The sequence below is a fragment of the Podarcis gaigeae genome, assembly GCF_964106915.1.
Source record: "Podarcis gaigeae genome assembly, chromosome: 10".
Taxonomy (NCBI): domain Eukaryota; kingdom Metazoa; phylum Chordata; class Lepidosauria; order Squamata; family Lacertidae; genus Podarcis; species Podarcis gaigeae.
The window spans coordinates 2,102,850-2,128,680 of record NC_139686.1 but is presented as its reverse complement, the minus strand read 5'-3'; the positions used below and the strand labels follow the sequence as shown (position 1 = coordinate 2,128,680).

At 51.4% G+C, this 25,831-nt stretch overlaps 3 protein-coding genes across 7 annotated transcripts in view; 2 read left to right on the top strand and 1 right to left on the bottom strand.

Annotated features, from left to right (window-relative positions):
- The first annotated feature begins 1,357 nt into the window (after positions 1–1,357).
- LOC310826039 (kelch repeat and BTB domain-containing protein 13-like) lies at positions 1,358–6,544 on the top strand. The gene is made up of 4 exons (XM_083700506.1): positions 1,358–1,693; positions 2,797–3,528; positions 4,489–4,789; positions 6,072–6,544. Exons 1-4 carry the CDS (start codon positions 1,421–1,423, stop codon positions 6,464–6,466), a joined length of 1,701 nt encoding a protein of 566 aa, XP_083556632.1. The 5' UTR covers positions 1,358–1,420; the 3' UTR covers positions 6,467–6,544.
- Positions 6,545–7,792: 1,248 nt separating this feature from the next.
- Positions 7,793–9,762, bottom strand: LOC310826284 (lys-63-specific deubiquitinase BRCC36-like). Its single transcript, XM_083701078.1, has 2 exons — positions 9,378–9,762; positions 7,793–8,931 (listed from the first exon to the last, which is right to left on the bottom strand). Exons 1-2 carry the CDS (start codon positions 9,664–9,666, stop codon positions 8,414–8,416), a joined length of 807 nt encoding a protein of 268 aa, XP_083557204.1. The 5' UTR covers positions 9,667–9,762; the 3' UTR covers positions 7,793–8,413.
- A 1,426-nt stretch (positions 9,763–11,188) lies between these two features.
- The window catches only part of CPT1B (carnitine palmitoyltransferase 1B), a 34,794-nt gene continuing 20,151 nt past the window's right edge, over positions 11,189–25,831 (top strand). The window contains exons 1-4 of one of the 5 annotated variants that reach the window (XM_083700213.1): positions 19,992–20,176; positions 20,357–20,504; positions 22,276–22,436; positions 25,600–25,739. In XM_083700213.1, coding sequence (XP_083556339.1) covers positions 22,296–22,436; positions 25,600–25,739 — 281 coding nt within the window. In that variant the 5' untranslated portion in view covers positions 19,992–20,176; positions 20,357–20,504; positions 22,276–22,295. Of the gene's footprint in view, positions 11,335–12,493; positions 12,912–19,991; positions 20,177–20,356; positions 20,558–22,275; positions 22,437–25,599; positions 25,740–25,831 lie in introns of those variants that run through there. The other 4 variants (XM_083700214.1, XM_083700215.1, XM_083700217.1 and 1 more) reach the window with 4 other exon arrangements.

The following is a 25,831-nucleotide window of genomic DNA, read 5'->3' as shown; positions in this document are numbered from 1 at the left end:
GCGCAGATGTGGGTTGCAAACTCTGCGGGTTGCAAACGCGCATCCTGCACGGATCACGTTCGCAACCTGAGCATCCGCTGTATATTACTGCCATCAAAACTTATTTACACTGTTGAATTTATCTTAATGCTCCCCACATTTTCAGGTGTACGCCCCCCATATATTCAATAAACATTTCCCAATCTTCTTTAAACGAATGTTCTTCTTGAAATAAATTTTAAAAATTGTCCAGTATCACCTTAGAGACCAACTAAGTTTGTTACAAGAATGTGCTTCTTGTTCTCTTATTCTGTAAGTTAGATCCGCAAGCTGCACATATTCCAGCAGTTTAAGTTGCCATTCTTCTTTGGTTGGGACCTCGCTCGTTTTCCATTTTGGGGCTAACGAAACACAACGTTAGTGTTCTGCATGTAGCAGGAACCCACCCCCCCACCCCAATCATTCTGTTTGTACAAACTTCACACACACTCACACTCACACACTACATACGCCACACTTCTGTTATAAATTCATAGAAAATCAACCATACATTGGATTTGCACTGTTCCACTTTTATTTTACTCCATGAAGGAAAGACTACAAAATGGGGCAGGTTTGATACAGGGCAGCCATAATCCCTTCAGCATCCCAGCACATACACAGGAGCCCTGCCCAGTTGCTATGCCAACCCTGATGGTCCCAGACAGAAGACAATCAAGATCACAAAGAACCTGCATATGGGAGTGGATTCAGCATGGACTGAAACAAAGGACAATGATCAGATCTTCCCTCAGGGGGCAGGAAACTGCCAAGTCCCCTTGTGTCTCCTGGAAGTTCCTGGAAGTTCATCAGGGGAAGGGGGGAAGGGAGGAACCAGCCAGGTGACAAGACACTCAGGTTACCACCAACTCCTCCCTCAACCCCTCCTTTCTGTAATGTATGCATGATGTTACCACCACAACTCCTCCCTCAGCCCCTCCTTTCTGTAATGTATGCATGATGTTTCTGGGGGTGGGCTTGATCTAGAGGAGGGGAATTTCAAAAGTTTTTATAAGACCTTGCACACTATTCTTCGGGGTCTTTCCTCTCTCCTGCAAGTGAGGGGAATACCCTGTTGCAACAGTTCAATAAAGGCCAAGCCTACAGGCTGCTGTTTTGCTCCAAGTTATCCTGGTTGGTGTCTTTGTTTTGTCCAAGGGAGCCCTCGGATTTTTCCTGTAACATGCACGATCTCTCCTCTCTCCCGCCAAAAGTCCCCCCAGTAACTTTCTGACGTCTGTGGCCCCCGCTCCTGGCGACAGCTCTGGGCACCAACATGACTGCTATGCTGTAAACACAGACTAAAAATAGCTCTAGCGCCCGAACCAAACTCTGTGCTGCAGCCTGTGTGTGCTTTGGGACGGCTGATGGGGCGCTCTGACCTGCAAATGATCCCCTGGCCATGCCCCATGGAGGTCTTCGCTCGACCCCTTTACAGGGGCTTCTTGCTGCATCCGCCCGGCTGGGTTGGGCCCGCCTCGCCAAGCAGGTGTTCGACTTCCTGGCCGGTGCCCTCTGGGCTTTGTGGGGCCTCATCGCCTGGTCCTGGAAAAGGCAGGGTGCTCAGGGGTCCCTGCCCGAGCCGTGGGAGAGCTGCCCCGAGCTGAGGGTCTACCGGGGAGGAGATGGTGAGGCCGAGCTGCTCACGGTCCACACACAGCCCTACAGCTTCCAGGTAGGACCTGGCAGGGGGCTCTCTTGTGCTAAGGGGTGGCAGGAATCGTAGAATCATAGAACTGTAGAGTTGAAAGTAATCCTAAGGATCATCAACCGCCCGCAATGCAGGAATAGGCAGCTGTCCTGCAACCTTGGTGTTATCGCCACCATGGTTATCTAACCATGGTGAGCTATCCAGGCTGCATGGGGGCTTTCCCCGGGAGTCAGGTGCAAATTCACCTGTCACGCCTGTTAGAATCGGGGGGTCAAAAGGCCAGCTGGCTCAGCCCCAGCTGGAGCGTCTCCCTTCAGCCTTGCCGCTGCGGAGATCCCTCAACCTCTGCTCAGTGACTCAAGCTTGCAGACTTGAGGACACTTTACTCAGCAGTGTAAACTGCGCAACAGAAGAGGCTTGAGGCTGCAGACACATACTAAACTACGCATTTATTAAGCATAAACCAGGACAAAGAAAACGTCGGAGAGAGAAGGAAAACAGAAGCAATACAGAGTGGAAGTACCACTCACGCCAGCAATCTGTGCTGGAATGCAAACAGACAAGTGACATGTAACAATCCCATGTCTGCAGCAAAGGGTGACCGTTTCTGGACAAGCCTGACCACTATAGTCCATGCATGGGTAACCTCAAATCTGGACTACTCAATGTGGGGCTGCCCTTGGGGTTGGTTCAGAAGTTCCAGCAGGTGCGGGATGCTGTGGTCTGATGGGAGCATCTGGTGAAGAACATGCAACACCAAATGCTGCATTGGTTGCCCATCTGCTACCCAGCCAGGGTCGAGGTGCTTGTATCAATTTGCCAAGCCCTGGACAACTCAGGTCCAGAATATCTCAGAGACTGTCTGAACCCTTACAGCTCAGCTCAGTCACTGAGATTACATGCAGGAGTGTCACAGAGCGTCCCCCAATTTGAAGAGGCTCATTTGGCAACCACGGGAACAGAGACAGGATTAGGGAAGAGCAATCAGGTCCACCACAAGGGGCACCGAGCCATGGGTTGCGAACGCTGCGGATTGCAAACGTGCTTCCTGCACAGACCACATTCGCAACCAAGCGTCCACTGTACTCGCATAATTTTCTTATGTTCTCTCTCTCTCTGCCTGGCAGGTGGATCTGGCCCGCCTGGCGGCAGAGAGCGCCTATTTTGAGGCCCTCTCGAGATCCTGCATGCAGGAGGCCTCGGAGAGGCAGCTGGATCTGAGCCACGTGCCCTCGGGGACCTTCCACGCCATCCTGGAGTGGGTCTTCTCCGGGCGTTTCAGCCTAGAAGAGGAAGACCTCTTGCCAGCGGTGCAGACCGCAAGCTACCTGATGCTCCCGGGGTTTCTGGACCGGTGCTGGGTGGCCCTGAGCTCTCTACTGAGCCCCCAGAACTGTCTGTCATACCTGGGTTTTGCGGAGGCTGTGGGATGCCCTGAGCTGAGGGCCCTGGTGTCCGGCTACCTGAGTGCCCACCTGTTGGAGCTGCCAGCTCCCATCACGGAACAGCTGGACCCCCAACTGCGGGAGGAGCTGGCGCAGCTCCGCTTCAAGGGCCGCCCCATGCTGTGCTCCCTGCGCAAGGAGAACATCAGCCTGGCTCCCAGGGTCCCCCTGGAGTCTCTGCGGGGCCTCTACCATCGCCCTCTGCCCCCCGAGGAGGGGGACTGGCGCTGTGCCACACGCCTGCCCTTCCAGGCTGAGAAGTGGAGCTTCAGCACAGCACAGCTCCTCAACTACCTCTTCGTCATGGGGGGCTACCGGGAGAAGCGGGGGCCCCGCAGTTTCACCTTCCGAATGGCGGCCTTCCGCTACAACCCCTTGATGGGAACGTGGGCACCCACCGCCGCCCCCAATAAGGTCAGGTCCTGCTCTAAGACCCCAACGTGGGGCGATTTGATTTTTAAGGGGGGTAATTTGAGAATGAGTTATTAACAGTGAATGGCCTTTGTAGCTTCCTCCACATAAATAGGAGTTCAGACTCTGCACCTGGTCCTGGTCTTTACACCTCCAACACTTATTAGCTCTTGTTCTATGTATTTCTGCTAATTTAACCAGGGTTTGATACCACCGGTACATCATTTTCATCTTGTAGCCTTATTAGACTATACCGACTTGTGGTGTCTGCGTTGCTCCTGGGAGGGAGAAAGGAAGTCAAATGACACCGAGGTTGATTCAGAGAAAGAGTTTATTCTGCTCTCTGGATAGCAGAAGGCACTTGCGTGGTCAGTTCACAGCAAGTCCAAAGAAATAGGAAATTTCATGCAGTATATATATCCTCCAGGCACCCTCTCTCCCCTTCCCCAGGAATCCAACCACGTCAGCTTATACACGTAAGTTGACATCCATGACCATAAACAGATATTCCTGTTCCGGTACTCTTGACCATAAAAGGTTGTTCCTGTTCCTGTTCCTATACTCTTATCTTGGGGCAGGAAGATCACCAACTCTAAGGGCACTCCTGGCGCCGTTCCCGGGTCTCTTGTCAGACCTGACAAGATCTGTGTGTCAGTGTGTAAGATAAGACCCAGATGTGCCATCCCTGCTCCACTCGGAACTGGCAAGGCCATCCATTGCCGTCACAGACTGATAAAGGAGGGGGCTTTGAGCACTTGTTTATACAGCTGGCTTTATAAGTTTATACATTGACTCAAGAGCTCAAGTTAATGCATTTTAGAAATGCTCCCTTGGAGAAGGAAAAATTAGGATTTTAGGTCCTGTTTCAGACTGACTGCATAGAAACCCATTCCTTCAATCTTATTCTCTTTCAGCAGTGCCTCTTCCTTCCTGACGCTCTCTGCTTTCCTGCTCCTCTTGCAGCGCCGGCGCCACTTCAGCAGCGCTGTGGTGGGGCACCACATCTATGCCGTGGGGGGCTGGTTCCTGGACTCGCTCCTGCCCCCGGACAGCAGCACCCGCCTGTACACAGCCGTGGAGCGCTACGACCCTTGGGCCGACTCCTGGGCCTTCGTCTCCTCCCTCCCCATGGGCGACTTCTCCTTCGCCATCTCCCTGTCCCACGACCTGCCCCTCTGCACGGCCCATGGTGGCTGCATCTACGCCCTGGGCAGCATACAACGCACCGGAGAGAAACTTCTGCTGTGCTACGATGTGGCCGCTGGTGAGGAGGCAGCAATGAAGCAGCCAATGCGCCGCGCCATAGGTGCTGACTCCCTGGGGCCCTGGGTGCCTGAGCACCCACAAAACTCCCCATCAATTGGCCAGGCACCCACAAAATTCAGGGCCATGCACGCTGCAGGGCACCCACCGTCCCGGACACCCACAGTTGCGCTGCCAGGCTGGCACGCATGTGCCACAGCATTGCGCAGAGAGGGGAAGGCAAGTTGGTGTTATGTGTGAGAAAAGAGAAAGGGGTGTGAGTACTTATTTTTATTCATTGCAGAAGGTTTACACACTGCTTGATTTGTTTTTAAAAAAGAAAACCCTCATAGCGGTTTACAAAAAAAGATAACCACAGTGCTTTTTTCTTGGAAAAGAGGTGGCAGAACTCAGCCTTGAACCTTGTTCTCTTATAAGGGCATGGGTGAGAGGTGCCGGAACTGAGTTCCGGTGAGTTCTGGCCCCCCAAAAGCCCTGGATAGTAATATTACGAGCCAGAAAAACGAACAATGATTTGAAACTTTCAGAAAGTTGAAATAACTGTAGACTAAAAACAGGTTATGGGACACGGGTGGTGCTGTGGGATAAACCACAGAGCCTAGGACTTGCTGATCAGAAGGTCAGCAGTTCGAACCCTCACAACGGGGTGAGCTCCCATTGCTCAGTCCCTGCTCCTGCCAACCTAGCAGTTTGAAAGCATGTCAAAGTGCAAGTAGATAAATAGGTACCGCTCTGGTGGGAAGGTAAACGACATTTCCATGCGCTGCTCTGGTTCGCCAGAAGCGGCTTAGTCCTGCTGGCCACATGACCCGGAAGCTGTACGCCGCCTCCCTCGGCCAGTAAAGCGAGATGAGCGCCGCAACCCCAGAGTCGGCCACGACTGGACCTAATGGTCAGGGGTACCTTTACCTTTACCTTAAAAACAGGTTAAAACTTGTAAGTTTTGAAACATCTGGAGAGGCTCCTCTAAGCGGGAACCTTTTCGGCGGGTGCCGAAAAGAGTACAGCGAAGAGTACATCAAGAGGCAGGGAGTTCCAAAGTGTAGGTGCAGCCATGCCAGGAGTTCTCACGAAAACAGAACAGATATTTTGTGGCGGTTCCACTGATCAGCATGGTCGAGTGGGCACATACTGGGGAAGACGGAGGTGGCTGATTGTGAGTTAAGAGGGCAGGGAAGGACGGGGGTATGAACAAGGGCTGGCAGTGGGTGTGAGGGCAGGGGATCTGGGCTGTGGGTCCGGCCTGAGGGTGGTTACATCCCCGCCTTCTCTTCTCCTTGCAGACACGTGGCAGGAGCTGCTTCCAACTCTGACGCGGGCAGACGCTGACCTGCCTGGGCTGTACTTCCTGGGCGGCACGGAGCCCCTCTTTGTGGTGGGGGGCAATGCCCAAGACAACGTGGTCACCTCCTTCTGCCCCAGCACCCAGCAGTGGGGCCCTGCCCAGACCCTGCCCAAGTGCAGCCTGGCCGGGCAAGGCCTGGCTTTGGACGGCACCCTCTATATGGCCTCTCCTGACTTGGGCACCCTCTTGGAAGTGGAACTCGGGGTCCCGGACTGTCGCCCGCTGCCTCCGCCACCCTTTCCCCTGTCCTACGAGGCCATCTTCCTGCTCCACTTCCCCCCGGAAGGCTGTGGGGAAGAAGAAACAGAGTCAAGGGGACTCCAGGGACTCTGAGTCTCGCGTCTCCCCTCCTCCCTTTTGTCTGTCTGTCTTTTCCTGTCTGTCCAGTGAAAATAAGACAGTCGCGGAACCAAGAAATTACACAAAAGAAATTACCGTGAAAATCCCTGAAACGAGAAGTAATCCACTATAGAATAACAAAAATCAAAAAATAAACAAGAATTAAACAAAGACTTTACGAGATGCCGGCTACAAAATTCGTCTCACTGAACTAAACAGTTTCCTCAGAAGGAAATAAAGAAATTATAAGATTTGAAGTGATATCAAACAAGCTCAAGAGCAGGGCTGAAAATGCTTCCTCAAGTTTACAAAGAAGGTATGAAAACTTCAATGACAAGTTTTAAACATAGCCCTATTTAAGAGAGTCAAGCAGTAGTGATAAGAAATTGAGGTTTTAAAGTTTCAAACAAACTCAAAAACAGGGCAGAGACTCAAAAAAGTTTTAAACAGAACCCTATTTAAGAGAACCAAGCAGTAGTAATAAGAAATTGAGGTTTGAAGTTTCAAACAAACTCAAAAACAGGGCTGAAGTGCACTCTTGAGTGCTGATGTTAAAGACTTCAAACCTTAATTTTGTATTACTATTATTACTGGATTATCTCAAATAGAGCTATGTTTAAAACTTGTCATTGAGGTTTTCATACCTTCTTTGTAAACTCGAGGAAGCATTTTCGGCCCTGGTCTTGAGCTTGTTTGATATCCCTTAAAATCTTATAATTTCTTTTCCCTTCTGTCCAACAGCTCTGGGGTTTGGACAGGGTTATTGGTGACCTGTCAAAGTCGGTTGGTGGCTCACGGCACCTTGACCTGTCTGATGTTATCAGCTGAGATGGGCCATTCCTGGGTCAAGCCTTCTTGCTGGGCACCCTCCCCCTCCCTCCTTTGCCCTCTCACCCAAATACCGGCCTCTATTTATAGCACCACGGCTTGCAAAACAGCTGCTGCTGCAAACGAAAAGGGTGGTCTGGCTCCTTCCTCCACTCCCGATTCTGCACGCACAACACGGCGTGTGTCTTCCCCCCGCCCCAGGCCCAAACAGCTACCTGGGGCTTCTCTCTGACCCAGATCCTCCCCCTAACTCACAACTGCCCAGGGTCCTTCAGAACGTCTCGTTTTGCTGCAAAGGAGCTGCAGGGTTAAGCTTACTACAAATCATCACAAAATTGCAGGGCACAAGGAGGGCACCTAAATCCCATCTAGTCTAACCCCCGTGCCTGGAGTGGCCTGCTTCTGTTGGAGAAGTGTTGGGGTTCAGTACCCGATACCCTTAGGGTTCACAGCCTGGGCAGCCCATAAAATCCAGACACCATTTGCCAGTCATACGGGATTATTTTATTTTATTTGTGGTTTGGTGTGACTATTAATTTCACAAACAATGAAGCATATGGTAGAAAGGTTATACAATACAGTTTGGTGCACGTAGGTTATCCCTCTTCATTCCCCGCTGTTTCTCCATTTAATTTTGATATCTGTAACCAGTGACAAAAAGAATGGATTCTGAAACGTATAATTTTGAATTGCTACTGGTATAAACTATTATTTGCCTGCTTAACTGTGTTCAGTGTCGGGAAAGCGTGGGAGATCTGAGCAGGAGGAGACATACTGGAACCGCAGTAGAAAATCCTGCTTTGAGTTGCATGGTTTTGAAAGAGCTCAGAACTTGCTGCAGACTGTGGGACAGCAAGAACTTTGAAGCAAAAAGACCCTCTCTGGGAACAGAGAGAGTCCTACTTGTAACGGGATATAAAGCATATGTATATGTAGTGCATGTTTGTGTGTGTGCAGTAAACAACAACTCTGCTAAACAAATGTTTCGTGTGGTGAGCTTAAAGCTTCTGTGCTGCACAAACACAGAACACGCCCAACAAGATGGGAAGGGATGGAAAAGCAGCAAAACAGGATGAAGCCAAGCTTACAATTCTTGGGCTGTTGCTTCATTTCTCAGGCCGTGAGGTTCTGTTCTTCTCTCTCCAGGGCAGCGAGTTCCTCCAGAAGTTTCTGTTTCTCCTGCTGCAGTGCCTGCAATCTCTCTTCGTTTCTCTTCAAGAGACCCTCCATCAGAGGACCACCGATGATCAACATCTGGCTGCACAGCTTCTTAGTAAACACCGATCCATTGTGGATCTTGTTTATAGGATCCAGATGAGAAAGACTATGGATTTTCCTGAAGGCATCTTGCTCCTCTTGACGCAAGATCCTGGGGAACGCCATCATGGACTCAAGACATGCTTTCCCCATGCCAGTGTGAGGAATCAGGTGAACAGGAATTTCAACCCTTTCATATTTGCCGGAGCTCTTTGGGGCTTGAAGGGACTGGAAGCAGGTGAAGACAATCCGGCCCGTCTTTGTGCTTTTGTCCTCGCCGAAACAGGAGAAGATCAGCCCCACAAAGTCTCTGTCCAACATCCGATACATCGCTTGCGTGCAGAGGTCGATGTGCCATGGCCAAACAGTGACATAGGGATGGGAATGTTGTTGTTGTTGTTTAGTTGTTTAGTCATGTCCGACTCTTTGTGACCCCCTGGACCAGAGCACGCCAGGCACTCCTGTCTTCCACTGCCTCCCGCAATTTGGTCAAACTCATGTTGGTCACTTCGAGAACACTGTCCCACCATCTCGTCCTCCATCGTCCCCTTCTCCTTGTGCCCTCCATCTTTCCCAACATCAGGGTCTTTTACAGGGAGTCTTCTCTTCTCATAAGGTGGCCAAAGTATTGGAGCCTCAGGTTCAGGATCTGTCCTTCCAGTGAACACTCAGGGCTGATTTCCTTCAGAATGGAGAGGTTGGATCTTCTTGCAGTCCATGGGACTCTCCAGAGTCTCCTCCAGCACCAGAATTCAAAAGCATCCATTCTTCGGCGATCAGCCTTCTTTACAGTCCAGCTTTCACTTCCATACTTCACTACTGGGAAAATGGGAATGATACCAGCCCACAACTCTTGTGGGCTGTCTCGTTAACTTAGCCAACCTCTCCGCTTCCGTCGAAGCAGCCAAGAACTGCTCCAGGGAAATCTCCACCTGATCTTTCCTCTTATCTGAGCGGAGCAGAATGATCACCAAGCGAATGTGAGCAATTCGGCCAGCTCCAACCTCACCGAGGCAGAGGCCCATGACCTCTTCTCGCTGAGTGCTCAGAGCGTGGACCATGCAGACCAGGAAGGCGACTGCCTCCAAGTTCGCGGCCTGCAACGCCATTGCCACCTGCTTCACTTTCTGCCTGCCGCTCCTGTTCAGGAGGGCGAGAGACGACGAATGTGCCAGTCAACAGCCCCAAACATCCCTTCAGCCAAGGCCTGCCTGCACAGAGACGAGACAAACAAGATATTAATTTCGGTGTTGCCAGTGAGACACAATCCCCACCAGCAAGTACTGTATTTTTCCGTGTATAACACACCCCCATGTATAAGGCGACCCCTATTTTTAGGGGGGAGATTAGAAGAAAATGGGGGGACATTGCCCAGAGTTCTGCAGTTTTGTTTTTTTGTGGATGATTGCCCCCCCCAGCTTTTTTTAGGGGGAGGGCTGCCGAAAATTGGCACATCTTATCTGCGCTGCTGCATAAGCGCCGCTAAACCCGCCTATCAGCTGTTCCCCCAATGCAAGAAGCCGCCGCAGCAACAGCAAACACACAACAGCCCTTATCACACCCACAAATAACAGCGATGACAATCACACCTATGCAGAAGCTAGCCATCCTGTGTCACAAAAATGCACTGACCACGTATAAGATGCTCCCCCCCCCGCATTTTTTTATGTTCATTTTGAGGGGGGAAACCTCGTCTAATACATGGAAAAATATGGTAGTTGAGGAGTGGCACACCAAAGCGGGGGGTGGGGCGCTCAGTCGGCATAGCGTAAGACTCTTCATCTCAGGGTTTGAGCCCCATGTTGGGCACAGAGATTCCTGCATTGCAGGGGGTTGGACTAGATGACCTTTGAGGTGCCTTCCAACCTTACGAGTTTATGAATTCTATACACTTTCAAGCAAAGGGAAGCAAAGGGGCAGCCAGGTCTATATATAGCAATTCTTTCTTCTACTAGCTTATTAATCACGAGACATGCCACGGACCCATAAAATGAAAGCAATAAGCCATGTGCCGCAGTCACGCAATCAATCAGTGGCAGAACTGGGCTGAACAACAACGCAAAATAAATAGCAAAAACAGAAACCTCAGCGTGACATTCAAACTGGAGTGTGGCACTCAAATCGGAAGCGTAACACTCAAAATGGAGGATATTCGGCTTCCAAAAAAGTTTGCAAACCAGAACACTTTCCTGGGTTTAGCAGCATTTGGGTTCCAAGTTGTTTGAGTACCAAGGCGTTTGAGAACCAAGGTCCCACTGTGCTGGAAACCACAGGAGGGCAGAGTTGCTCTTGTGCTCAGATGTTGCTTATGGGTTTCCCATAATAGGCTGGACACTGTGAGACCAGGATGCTGGACCAGATGGGCCCTTGGCCTGATCCTTGCCACTCTGCTTACGTTCTTACATTTACCCAAGACCTTGGGAAGACACTCTTCTCTGAAGGCCAAGTGGAGTTTGCACAGACCTTGCAGAGCGAGTCCAGTTGGTGGAGCTGGAACAATGCCTGTTGTTCACACCCCCTTTTTGCTTAGCAAAAGCAGCAGGACTGGCCCCTCCTGCTTCCTCTATCCGCGCAGCCTGGTGACTCCTGGGGGGGGGGATGGCTCAGCCTGGCGCACAGGGAGCCAGGAGTCTCCTCCAAATGCCCTTCCGGCTGCAAGGGGCCGTCCCAGGCTGCAGGTTGCTGCTTGCAGCCTGCTGCAACAGCAGCTATCTGGGCCCAGCTGAGTTGCTTCACCTGGAGGAAGGAAGGTCAGCCACGCCAGGAGAAGGTTGCAGGTAAAAGCCTTGGAGCTTGCAAGCAGGGAGGCGCAGCCACAAACAAGCTGGCCACCTGGGTGCTGTTGGGGGATGCTGGAGGGTTTATCTCTGCATATCCTGGTGCAGGTGATCGGAGGAGACCCAGGGAACTCATTCCTGGAGAGGGTTCCCTTTGCACTGTACACAGGTAAGAATGTGCAAGACATCACACAGTTACTGCGGCATTGCAACGGCTCAGAAAGGATAACTGTAGGGGTGGAGAAGGGTAACTGAAATAACCAAGGGGGGTGTCTGTGGAGTGATTCCCCTAGGATGAAAAATTGCATGGTTTTTGGGACTTTTAAAAAAAGGTGAGTAAGAAGGCAACACAGCAGAAGTGGATAAAATTCTCCATGGCCTGGAGAAAGCAGATAGAGGTACCGGTAAGTTTTCTCTCTCCCAAAAGGAGAATTTGTGGGTTTTCAATGAAGATTCAGGACAGATAAAAGACTTTTTCACACAGTGCAGAGTCAAACTACGGAACTCACATGTGAAAAGGATCTCGGGGTCTTGGTAGCCCACAAGTTGAACATGAGTCCACGGTGTGACGCAGCAGCAAAAAAGGCTCTTCTGGGCTGCATCAACAGAAGTCCAGTGTCCAGATCACGGGGAGTCATAGTCCTACTCTGTTCTGCCTCCCTGTCCGACCTGTGCCTCTAATCTATATATCTATATATTGCAGCCACGTTAAAATGCAATTGATGTGAACAGCAAATGCTTTTTCAGTGGGTTCTGTTGGACATGCTGCCAGAGACACGCACTCAGGAAGCGTATGTGCCCGAAGGCACGGGAGGGCTACCCTGTGGCCCTCCAAAAGCTCTTGGAGCCTGACTCCCATCAACATCTGGCCTAGTGGTCAGAGTCACAAAGTTCGACAGGGGGTGACTTTGGGCCAGTCACTCACGCCCATTCTTTGCCTCGCGGTGTTGCTGTGAGGATAAAAGTGGGAGACCCACATACGACACCTTGAGCTCCTCGGAGGAAAGTTGGATACAAATGTCAGAAAAGTAGAATAAATCGATCAGCCCAGCCTGCGCAGCCAATACACAGCTGTCAACGTTCCCTTTTTTTAAAAGGAAAATTCCCTTATTCCGAATAGGATTCCTCGCAAGAAAAGGGAAAAGTTGACAGCTATGAGCCAATAACCTGCGGGGAACCTCGCGCCCCCCACCGCCCAACATACAGGCTGGGAGTCTTCATGCCTAGGGGCGAGGGCGCAAGGAACTGGCGCTGCTCTTGTGCGAAGGGGGGAGGTCTCCCCAGCTGAATATCGGAGGGGGCGGCCAGGGGAGCGAGGCAGCGTCCTGGGTGCCCCCAGCCCACCCCGTCGCCCTGTGGCGCAGAAGAGCCTTGGAGAGGTGGGGGCGCCGCCCGCCCCTCCTTCCAAGTAGGGCAGCCGCAGCCGCGCCAGTGTCAGGTTACGGGCGCGCAGGGAGCCGCGCCAGAGAACCAGCCCGCCGGCCAGCCGTCCCGTCTCCCGGGGAAGGGCTGCAGCGGAGCCGTCGCCCGACGGGGACCCCCGCCCCGCCTTGCCTCGCCTCCCAGTCCCCGAGCAGGTACCAGCGCCTACCGTCCGGCTGGCAGGGGTGGGGGCTCTGGAGCCTTGCTTTTTTTTTGCAGGATCGGGGCGCGGGTGCGGGGTGGAGACCGGATCCTGACTTCCCCGACGGCGCGGCGCAAAACTGCGCTCCGGACGCGGGGAGGGGCGCTGCGCCGGGCCTCTCCCAGAGGAAAAACACCGGTGTCTCTGAGTGCGTACAGAGTGCTTTTCCGTCGCAACAACCCCCCCCCCCCCAGCAGCGAGGGATGGACTGCGGCGATGGGTTTTTCTGACACCCCGGAGGGATCACCCAGACGCTACGATATTTCAACGGGGAGAAGACAGACCCCCTCCCTAGAAAATCCCACAGTCCCCCTCCCCCCCCGGCCAATTTCAGGGGAATTACGACGACTCCAGTCCAACCCCCTGCGATGCAGGAATCTCAGCCACTAGGTAGCCACTGTGTGGTGTCAGGATAGGCAAGGAGGTGCTCGTGCCCCCCTTGATTTGAATATTGGGGGCCTACTGAAGTCCACGGGAGCAGCTGGTGCCCCCCTACCCATTTCTTGCCCACCGATGCCCCCTGGTCAGCGGTGGTTCCAGAGAGGGAAGCTGCCTTTGAGTCTCAGGTGCTGCACATCGCAGGAGGGGAGAGAAGGGCTTCTTCACTTCGAGGGGGAGGGGTTGCATCTGGTTAAGAGCTTTAGAAGTGCCTGCAGGATCAGGCCCATGACGCCATCCAGTCCTGTGTCTTCCCTCCTCTGGTTTCAAACCAGAGAAGCGTTGTTGCCTCCAGCCATGGCTAGTAGCCATCAATAGCCCTCTCCTCCTCCAGGAATTTGTCCAGGCCTCGTATTTACGGGACGGCCTCTCCTGGTCTGCCCCATCTTAAAGTCCATGAACAACCATAGTTCAGAGGTCCCAGGCCCTAAGGAAGTCAGACTATCCTCCACCAGGGCCAGGGCCTTCTCAGTGATGGCTCCGACCTGGTGGAATGCACTGTCCCATGAGACCAGGGCCCTGCAGGATATAACTTCTTTCCACAGGGCCTGTAAGACAGAGCTATTAGGCCTGGCTTTCAATTTGAACTTACCGTAGCTTGATCTTTTATTCCCCTTCCTTCCCTCCTCCCCTTTTTATGAAGATCACCTGCTCTGGGATCCCACAGCTAATTCTCCCCTGGTCTCCTCGCTGGCCCAAATAGGACTAATTTAGCCAGCTAGCCCTGGTGATCATCCAATGTTTATTGGATGGATTTTCCCCTTAAACTGATTTTTGAATTCTGAATTTATTGTTATTCACGTTTTATACTGTATTTTATGCTGGTTTTTTGTTGCATCATTTAAGTGTTTTGAATTTGTTGTTAGCTGCCCTGAGCCCGATTTTCTGAACCAGGAAGGGTGGGGTATAAATAAAAATTTACTATTATTATTATTAAAGCCGCCTAGTTCATAACTGTCAACTGTCCCCCTTTTTAAAGGGAAATTCCCTTATTCTGAATAGGATTCCTCGCAAGAAAAGGGAAAAGTTGACAGCTATGGCCTAGTTTGGTGGCCAGCACAGCCTCCTGTGGCAGGCAGTTCCATCGGTTAACATAGTGCTGCGTGAAGAAGTCCTTTTGTCTGTCCCGAATCTTCCATCTGTGTGAGATCAGGAGGCTGGGCAGCCAGGTGGTCTTGCAGCTTCAGGGGGACATGGGTGGAATTGGGGGTGGGGGGCGTTTGGCCAGGCCTTCCGTGCTCAGGGGCAGAGACACCCCAGGAGCAAAGGGACTCCAGATGCTAGTCCTTGGGGGCGTGTCACTCGCTGCTCTTAAAGGTAAAGGGTAAAGGGACCCCTGACCATCAGGTCCAGTTGTGGCCGACTCTGGGGTTGTGGTGCTCATCTCGCTTTACTGGCCGAGGGAGCCGGTGTGCAGCTTCTGGGTCATGTGGCCAGCATGACTAAGCCGTTTCTGGTGAACCAGAGCAGCACACGGAAACACCGTTTAGATAAATTTATTGTCATTGTCCGTATATACACAGTATACACAACAACAAAAATCAAACACCCGAGACCGGATTCACATACACATTCGCATGTATCTCCAACACTCTCATCCTATGCAGACATAATCTATTAGAACATAACATAATCCAGAATATAACACCTTCCTGCCGGAGTGATACCTATTTATCTACTTGCACTGGTGTGCTTTCGAACTGCTAGGTTGGCAGGAGCAGGGACCGAGCAACGGGAGCTCACCCCATTGCAGGGAATCGAACCGCCAACCTTCTGATCGGCAAGCCCCAGGCTCTGTGGTTTAACCCACAGCGCCACCCACGTCTTATCCCCCTTTTAAACAAACGCAGGAATTGCCAGCTGGGGAGGAGCAGCCAAGGCAGCAGTTCACCCCCTCCAGGCCCCCCTCACTCAAAACAAACCCAGAAAATGATAAGAAAAAATACAGATGATAAGGGATCCCTGCTTTGCCTTTATTGGTAAAGTACATCGTTTGTTACTTTGTTGAGTCATCAGTGGATCAGATTGCTGTTGGGGAGGGTTGTCCGAGGGGCAGGCTCCACATTCCCAAAGAACCTTAGAATTTTAGAGTGGGAGGGGACCTCTGAGGGTCATCTAGTCCAACCCCCTGCAATGCCTTTTGCATCGCTTTGTAAAGGCGCAGGGTGCTTCTGAACTGCACTGGCGGTACCTGAATATACAGACCAGTGGAACCAGAAGGCACTTCTTTTGTGGTCAGAGGCACTTTTGTTATAGTCCGATGCTGCTTCTATTCATATTCATATTTATGTTTACCTGCCGCTCACTACAAAAGTATCTCAGAGCAGCTTACAATGTTAAGTCTTTCACAGAACAGGTCAGAGTCGGTGGAGCCTGACACTTTCAATCTCATGGTTCGAGTTTGAGATTCCTGCATTGCAGGGGGCGGGGGGTTGACCCTTGTTGGTCCCTTCCATCTCTGTATATAGATTTTGGTGGCAAATTTCATTGCGTATGCAAGCAACCAGAAGTAGATGGCGAGTAAGTAGAACATTCATGATGGAAGTTTAGGGAAGCTTTTAATGTTTAACAGACCATTGTATTTTAATATTCTGTTGGAAGCTGCCCAGAGTGGCTGGGGAAACCCAGCCACATGGGCGGGGTATAAATAATAAATTATTATTATTATTACTTATTATTATCGCTATGATTCTACGAGTATGCCTTCAAGCTATCAAATCATTTTTAAATAACAAAGGAAGCGTCCGCGTCGCACAGAGCTGCTCTTTGCATTTAGCGAGCCGTAACAAAGATAATGTTGTTTGGCCAGTTTGCTGCCTTTTTGGAACGAAGTTGGGAGGGAGGCTGGGTTAGGCACCACTTTCAGAATGCAACAGGCGTTTGGTGGAGAAGCCACGCCGCACGCCTCCTCCAGTGGCACGATTGCTCACTGCCGAAAGAAATGCACTTTGCACGTGCTCAGGAGAAGAACTCCCTCTCTCTCATGGCTCCTGGAGCTGATCCTTTTCTCATTTGGCAGCAGCCTTCTAGGAGTGACACACCTGAGGATGCCTGTGGCTCATGGGCGCCTGACGCAGAGGGCAGAGGCTGAGACTTCCCTTCTTGGCCCCAGGCCAGCCCCACGTGATGGAAACAGCCTCCCTGAGCCAAGGCTGAGCTCTGTTCCCAGCAGGAGTTATAAACAGTGAGTCCTGAGTGGCAGGAGCCAGCCAGAGAAGGCTGGAAGGGGGGGCTCCTGGCTCAGGACCTGCCTTCTTCCCTTGCATTGCTGCTCCCAGCAAGCGCTGGCAGAGAGGGAGGACGAAAAAGCCCCCTCTCCCACCCAGTTGTACGTATTTGAAGGGTATAGGAGGCCTGTTAATGTACAGAACTCACTCCCCCAGGAGGCAGTGGTGATGGTCAGCAGCCGGGGATGGGCTCTCACAAGAGTTCCCTGCTTTATAGGTAAAGGGACCGTAAGGTCCAGTCATGGGCAACTCTGGGGCTGTGGTGCTCATCTCACTTTACTGGCCGGCGTTTGTCCACAGACAGTTTTTCCGGGTCATGTGGCCAGCATGACTACGCCGCTTCTGGCGAATCAGAGCAGCAAACGGAAACGCCGTTCACCTCCCTGCCAGAGCGGTACCTATTTATCTACTTGCACTTTGACGTGCTTTTGAACTGCCAGGTTGGCAGGAGCAGGGACCGAGCAACGGGAGCTCACCCCGTCGCGGGGATTCGAACTGCCGATCTTCCAACAAAAGGACTGGTTTGGCAAGCTTGCTCTTTTCTTCTTCTTCTTCTCCCTTCTTCGGCAATCACTTGTAGCCAAGTAAGATTGTCTTCCATAAACACGGTTTTAACAGTGAGTCCACAAGTGACTGTGGAGGCCAGTTCCGGATCCACACATCCTTCCACAGTGGGGACATTTGTTTCTGGACAGGAGCTGATCACAATGAGGGTTTGCCAAGCGTGCCTTCCTCTTAGCACGTTTCTCCCTTGTGTCCTGAGTTCGAGTGTCTTCAAAGCCCATGACACCTTTGGTAAAGGCTGTTCTCCAACTGAAGAAGAAGAAGAAGAAGAAGAAGAGTTTGGATTTGATATCCCGCCTTTCACTCCCTTTAAGGAGTCTCAAAGCGGCTAACATTCTCCTTTCCCTTCCTCCCCCACAACAAACACTCTGTGAGGTGAGTGGGGCTGAGAGACTTCAGAGAAGTGTGACTGGCCCAAGGTCACCCAGCAGCTGCATGTGGAGGAGCGGAGACGCGAACCCGGTTCCCCAGATTACGAGACTACCGCTCTTAACCACTACACCACACTGGCTCGCAGGCCAGTGTTTCCCAGATGTCTGTGTTCCTACTACATTTTTAAAGATTTCCCTTGAGAGAGTCTTTCTACCTGCACAGATACAGGGTCCCAAGAATGGAGAGGGACTTGAGACAACATCTTGACAGGCCTCCCAAACCCGCAACAATATTTCAGATTGATAGCCATTATGGTGAACGCAACAGCAGGCCATGTAAACTGGCCGATTCCTGGGCAGGCAAAGGAGAGCCACTATTTAGAAAGTCCTCCCCCTTTGCCTTTTCCCTTTCTTTCCTTAGTGGAGACGAGCTTTCCACAGCAGCACAACCAGGTAGATGCATTGACACAGCATTGGAAAGGAAGGAAACATCTGTGTGTCTCTCGCTGGAAACCGACGGCAGGGGCTATTGCTGCATCAGAAAAAAATAACAAAGAGATTGCACGCGTTGAAGAATACAAGTGGTGTAGATGATTTTGTTGAAATATGGCATCCTTTTTATAAAATACCATATTTTTCGCTCCATAAGATGAACTTTTTTCTTCCTAAAAAGTAAGGGGAAATGTCTGTGCATCTTATGGAGCGAATGCGTGGTCCTTGGAGCCGAATTGCCCTGGGGCAAAAACAGATTGTGCTTTTTTGGGGGAGAGAAGGAGGGAAGTGGGTGTTCGGCCGCTGATCGGCAAGCGATCGGGAGGGAGATATGGGATGCGATAAAGGAGGCTGCCTGGGAGGGGGGAGGTAAAAGCCCATGGATTCTTGGGATTTTTGCATTGGGTCACCCCAAATTCACCATCAGATAACATAGCATGTCCATGGCTATAGCCTGCACCCCAAAAAATCAGGCATCCACTGTTTTGTGGGGCCGCAATGGTGCAAAAACGTGGTTACAAAGCACGGATCCACATGGATTCTCCAAACTCACCGTCAAATCACATGTCTTTGGCACAGCATGAACCACAAAAATGATACATCCACTGTTTCATTCAGAATTTTTTTTCTCTTGTTTTCCTCCTCTAAAAACCAGGTGCATCTTATGGTCAGGTGTGTCTTATGGAGCAAAAAATACGGTATATGCCAGAGAATGGCGATGACCGAAATCACAGATCGGACTTTGGCAAACTTAACTAGATTGATCTGTCCTGGAGTGAGGGGGGGGGCAAGTGAGGATTGTGGTTCTGTATTCTTTTCTCTCTCTCTTGTTATATATTGGAAATCAATTTTAAAAACAACAACGTGGGGGTGCTGTGAAGGGAGAAGTTGTTGTAAACAAAAATCTGCCCTTTTCCCCTTATGGGGTACCCAAGAGCCCATACAGAGTCCTTACGTAGGTTCCCTATTAGTAGGAGAAAATAACAGGGGCCAACCAGAGAATACTGAGAAGCAAAGCAGCTAGTAAGCCTGATCTTTATTGATCTGTTGCAACAGGGTCCTCACTCACCACACGCAGGAGAGGAGGAACCCAGAACAATGGCACACAAGGCCTTATATAGACATTTTAAATTCCCTGCCCTGGAGCTCAAGACCACCCCTCCATACATCATACCTACATCACAGAAAGAGCGGTCTACAACAGAAATCTGAGTGCTTTGTTTACCTCCTGTCTGCCAGGTTACCTGTTTAATGGTCACTTGATTGGATTGCCTGGGGAGCCTGGCCAGTCTTTTGTAATAATAAATACTTAGTTCCTGAGCCAGGTCACAGCCTCACACCCTATTCATATCTTAAATGTGCCCTTAAGACAGGATTTGTGAAGGAAAAAGACAATGGGAAGGTTTCCCACTTTGACCTTGCAGAGAAATAATTGAGGTCAATGTGTTCAGGACTTTTTTCTGTGGGCTTTTCAGACATGGGGTTTCTATATTTATGTACGTGTTTGCTTGGTACGAGGGACGCAGGTGGCGCTGTGGGTTAAAGCCTCAGCACCTAGGACTTGCCGATCGAAAGGTCGGCGGTTCGAATCCCTGCGGCGGAGTGCGCTCCCGCTGCTCGGTCCCAGCGCCTGCCAACCTAGCAGTTCGAAAGCACCTCCGGGTGCAAGTAGATAAATAGGGACCGCTTACCAGCGGGAAGGTAAACAGCGTTTCCGTGTGCGGCTCTGGCTCGCCAGAGCAGTGATGTCACGCTGGCCACGTGACCCGGAAGTGTCTCCGGACAGCGCTGGCCCCTGGCCTCTTGAGTGAGATGGGCGCACAACCCCAGAGTCTGTCAAGACTGGCCCGTACGGGCAGGGGTACCTTTACCTTTACCTTTACCTTGCTTGGTACATTTATTACGTAGCTAAGACCTTAAAATTCTTATCACAAAGTTCCCCCTGGTGACTTTCTGCCTGCTCCTCGGCTGCTAGAGGCACCGCATTTCTTGCTATGAAGATGATGCCTACAGTAGACCTGTTTCTTTAAATGGAGCTGGGAGGAAGAGGCTCTGTCTGGGGATTCCATGGCAGTTGGGGGCTCAGAAGAAAGAGGCTTCCCCCTGCCCTGAGAAGACATCCACCGGTGAGCATCTTGCAGGGGGAGGGGTGAAGCCCCTTCCTCTTGGATCTCGCACTCGCACCCCTGGCACTCCAAAATACCTTGCTTCTGCAGAAACCCCTTGGCTTGCCTTTGGTGCCGTGCAGCCCAAGAGGGGGTGATTTCCATCTCCAACTTTGCCGTTTTCTTCCCCCCTTCTGGCAGGGCTGCTGTGCCTTTGACAGCTCCATGACGGGCAGGAATTCAACAGGACGGGCTTTCCCCAGCATGGAGATGCGATGAAGGAGGAAGCTAGACCTTCCGCTCTGACCCTGGCTCGCTTCAGCCTCTCTCCTGGGAGCTGCTTTGGGTGGTACTTTCCGAGCAGATGCAAGCGCGCCAAACTCCTCACTGTTTCTTAAACGGGTGCTATCCCCTTCTTTAAAATAAAATAGGAAGAAGGGCAATTTTTAAAGGGCCCAGTGGGGCAAGGAGACCCCAGGAACCTTCTCTTGGCCTACACAGCTGCCCCCACACTGAGGTGCAAAGCAGGGGACCCTGCCCTGTGTACCTTGCCGTAGGAAGCCCAGGGGGCAGACTCCTGTGCAGGGCCTTTTTTGTAGTGGCACCGAGGCTTTGCAATGGCAGGCAGTTAAGCGTATCTCTTTCAATGGGCTTTGGGGGATGTACATTAGATAATCTGAGACTGATATACAGAGCTATGGTTTTTAGTGGTTACGTCGCTACGTTGTGCTGTTCTGATTTTCAGTGCTTTTTTCTGGGGAGACACAGGGGTACACATACCCCTAAACATTTTGTGAATCTAAGTTTGGCCTCATTGAGGGGCATTGTTTCAATATGAGCAGGAAAATGAGAGTACCCCCTAAACATTAAAAAAGAAAAAAGAAAAAAAGCACTGCTGCTTTTGATTGCATCGTTTATTTCTTGTGTTGTGAAGTGAAGTGTTTTGAAATACAGGAAATGTGACCCTATAGAGTGTGAAATCCTAACCACTAGGAATAGGGGCAGGGAACCTCAGGCCTGGGGGCCAGATTTCTCTATTTGCCCCCCGGAATCCTCCCTGGGACACGCCCCCTGTCTTCAGGCAACACCCCTCACCGACCCTCCAAATAATAATAATAATAATAATAATAATAATAATAAAATTTATTTATACCCCGCCCTCCCCGGCCAAAGCCAGGCTCAGGACGGCTAACACCAGTAAAATTACAATGGAAACATAATAAGGGGGAGGGGGACAAAAACAAAAAACCCAATTTAAAATGCAATTTAAAAAGCAGCCTCATTTTAAAAGTAGCCCATAAATAAATAATACTCCTCCTTGATTATTTCTGCCTGGCAGGGGATGCTTATCCTGGAAGTCTGATCTCCCTCTTGCTTGCCAGACTCAGGTGTGTGTGTGTGCGCGCGCGCGCGTTGAGGAGCAAGCCCACTTTACCTGGGTGCAATTTGCATTTTTGTTCCGCCCACCTTGACCCATGGCCCCGCCCACCACTGCCATGCATCCCAGAAAGTTGCCCAGACCCTTGCAGGTGGGGGGGGGGGGTCGCATAACTCCGTACCCTCCAACCTTTCTCCAGTGAAAATAGGGACATCCTAAGAAAACAGAGCCTAGGACTTGCCAATCAGAAGGTCGGCGGTTGAATCCCCGTGACGGGGTGAGCTCCCGTTGCTCAGTCTCTGCTCCTGCCAACCTAGCAGTTCGAAAGCACGTCAAAGTGCAAGTAGATAAATAGGTACTGTTCTGGCGGGAAGGTAAATGGCATTTCCGTGCACTGCTCTGGTTCGCCAGAAGCGGCTTAGTCATGCTGGCCACATGACCTGGAAGCTGTATGCCGGCTCCCTCGACCAGTAAAGCGAGATGAGCGCCGCAACCCCAGAGTCAGCCATGACTGAACCTAATGGTCAGGAGTCCCTTTAGCTTTTAAGGAAAAGCAGGGCGGCTTCTGTAAATCTGGGAAAACAGGGACACTTGGAGGGTCGGCGATGTGGGGCATATGCTTTTATTCCTATTTCAGGGTCAGTCTTTTACAAGAACGCTCTGGGTTTTCTGGGGACAGTGGATTTGTCTGGTTGTGGGTGCTGTTCTCAACCCCTCCTCCCCACCCCTCCCCCACGTCCAGGTGACAGAGGACCCTTCAAGATGGCGGAAGCCCACCAGGCCGTGGCCTTCCAGTTCACGGTCACCCCGGAAGGGGTGGATTTCCAGCTGAGCCGAGAAGCCCTCAAGCAGATCTACCTGTCTGGCCTCTCCTCCTGGAAGAAGCGTTTCGCCCGCATCAAGGTGAGCAGGATCTGAGTTCGAGGGGAGCAACACGGAATCTGTTTCCTTCCAATGCATTGCAGGGACTAGAAGACCTCTAGGGTCCTTTCCAGCACTACAATTTCCTCCAGAGCTTCAGAGTCCCCTTCTGTGTACCTTGGGTTTTATTTCACCTGTGTTAGCCTCATCTGTTCCACAGTGCCATATCTGATAATCCCCGCCAGTGCATGGCCTTCACAGAGGCATCCCTCCATTCAAAACTCAACAGCTGTGAAGCATCCTGCGAATTGTAGTTTGTTAAGGATGCTGGGATCTGTAGCACTGAGGCAAGGGAAGGGGGCTACCTCAGGTGGTAGGTTTTTCCAGCGCAGCAGATCCCAATGTCAGTCTTTCTTCCCCTTTGTTCCTGATGCAGATTTCCCCTCTCAGGGAGGGCAGGCATCCTTTTGGGCTCTGCCACGGGTGCCAAAATATATCGGGCTCTTCTTTGGCGATCCCTTATAGCCAAGTAAAATTGTCTTCCATAAACACGGTCTTAACAGTGAGTCCGTAAGTGACTGTGGAGGCCAATTCTGGATCCACACGTCCTTCCACAGTGGGGACATTGGTTTCCGGGCGGGAGTTGATCTCAGTGTGGATTTGCCAAATGTGCCTTCCTCTTAGCACGTTTCTCCCTTGCGTCCTGAGTTCGAGTGTCTTCAAAGCCCATGACACCTTTGGCAAAGGCTGTTCTCCAACTGGAGCACTCGCAGGCCAGTGTTTCCCAATTGCCAGTGTTTATACTCCATTTTTAAAGATTTGCCTTGAGATAGTCTTTAAACCTCTTTTGTTGACCACCAGCATTACGCCTTCCATTTTTAAGTTTGGAATAAACTAGTTGCTTTGGAAGACGATCATTAGGCATCCGCCCAACATGACCAGTCCAACAAAGTTGATGTTGAAGAATCATTGCTTCAACACTGGTGATCTTTGCTTCTTCCACTACACTGGTATTAGCTTGCCTGGCTCTGCTTTATTTTGTCACAGAACCCCGGTGCCAGCCTCTCTCACTGCCAAGCCATGGCAAGAACCTGTGGGGGTCTTGGGCATCCACACAGGGTCTGTGTCCCTCTGGAGAATGGAAGACACGCCGGAGACTGTCGTGCTTGAATATATAGGGTTTATTCACCTATTTACACCTTCAGTCTGGATGGGGTCCAGATCTTACAGCAGAGTCATTCCAAGAGGCCGCAGCATCCGCTGCCTGATGCCTGGGTATAGGGCATGGGTTGGCAAACTACGGTCCGCAGGCCAGATCAGGCCCAATTGCCTTCTGGATCCGGCCTGCAGACAGTCCAGGAATCGCCGCTTGGATTGCCAGCGCATGCGATCTTTTCCTCTCCCTCCCTCCCTCTGCCTCCCTCTCCCTCCCATGGCGGTGGCAGCGACTCCTCCCTCCCTCCTCCTGGCTTCTCCCTGCCCTGCCTAGAGGAGGAAGGGGGTTGGGCTTTGTTGGTGCCAGCAGCAGCAGCAGCGCTCGAGCGGCCGCCATTTTAAGCAGCCCCTCTCCGGAGCCCTTTGCATACCACTCATCATCCCTCCGCCACCGCTGCCAGCCCCTGCCGCTCGCAAGACACAAGCAAGCAGCCACTGGGGCTCGTGGGGCTCTTGCATCACCCCCCCTCAAAAAATATAATCCGCCCCCCACAAGGTCTGAGGGACAGTGGACTGGCCCCCTGCTGAAAAAGTTTGCTGACCCCCGGTATCGGGCCATATACAAATTCAATCAATCAATCAATCAATCAATCAATCAAAGATGGATCCCCCCTCTTCCTCCTTCCTCTTCCCAGGAATCCCTGCTTGAAACCTCCCTTTTCCTGCCCCCTCGGACCTACACCCCATCACCCCCCAGGCCAAAGGATTCCTCTCCTCAAGGGCCCATCTCTCCCCCCCCCCCTTAATGGCACTTGCTTGGTCAGACTGGATTCCATAAGCCAGCCTCGGAATTCCCTGAATTCCCTCTCTGGCCCTGTTCTGCACTTTAATCCATATCCCAGTTTATTGATTTCTAGGGTTTACCTGGATCTATAACAATATGTCAGGTGCAGAGGTGGACCCTCTCGTGCAACGAAAACAGCCCTTGCTTGCTCCGAATTCGGGATACCGGTTGTAGAGCTTTGGCAAACCTTGATCTGTTAGGAGAAGGTGCTTCCTGAGCTGTAGAAGTTCCCAAATCCTTGCTTAAATGAATGCCGGTGGGGGGGGGGGAATGGGGACACACAGAATCATCTAGTCCAACCCCCCCAATGCAGATGGGGTTGACCCCTTGGGTTCCTTGTGCTCCCTCACCTCTGGCCTCCCTTCTGCAGGTTGCAGGTTTATTTTTGTTGTCATTCATTGTATGTAATGTGTTTAATTCCATCATCAGCTGACAAAGATTCATCTTCGAAACAGTTGATCCAATCCGGATACAGTGGAGGCTCGGGTTGTGAACGTGATCCATGCGGGAGGCACATTCGCAACCCGCAGCGGCGCATCTGCGCACACACAGGTTGCGATTCGGCGTTTCTGCGCATGCGCAAAGCGCAATTTAGCGCTTCTGTGCATGCACGACCGCCAAAACCTGGAAGTAACCCGTTCCGGAATACTGTTCTGCTTGTTTGCTGATTGCTATTGTATTCGTTACGTTGGAGCACCCACTACAGTGGTACCTTGGGTTACATACGCTTCAGGTTACATACGCTTCAGGTTACAGACTCCGCTAACCCAGAAATAGTACCTCGGGTTAAGAACTGTGCTTCAGGATGAGAACAGCAAGAGGCCCCATTAGCTAAAGTGGTGCTTCAGGTTAAGAACAGTTTCAGGTTAAGAACGGACCACCGGAACGAATTAAGTACTTAATCCGAGGTACCACTGTACAATACTTCTTGGACATTGAAAGGCCAGCATCGTGGTGTTCCTTGCCAGTAACTCATTACATTGACTACGTTCCTTGCCAGCATCGTGGTGTTCCTTGCCAGTAACTCATTACGTTGATTACGTTGGAAATTGAAAATTTTGGGCGACCTTCTGCTACCAATAGTAGCACATCTATTACCATACATTCATTAGCCACATGTTGCCACTGTATTTGAGCAGATATCTCTGTATTGCAATGCAGGGGTTTGTTTTTGTCACTCCCTTCTGACACGGCTGCTTCCCACAGAACAGCATCCTGACTGGGGTCTACCCAGGAACACCTTCCGGCTGGCTGGCGATCTTTGCGACAACCCTGGGCTCCAGCTTATTCCATGTCGACGTCTCCATGGGGCTGATCTTCAGAATCCAGAGGCATCTCCCGCGCAGGTGAGTGCCCACCTCATCTCCTTCCCTCACAGGTCTCCCCGAACCTCTCCATCCCAGGCCTGCACTCCCTCATCTCCTGGGATATCAAAGCA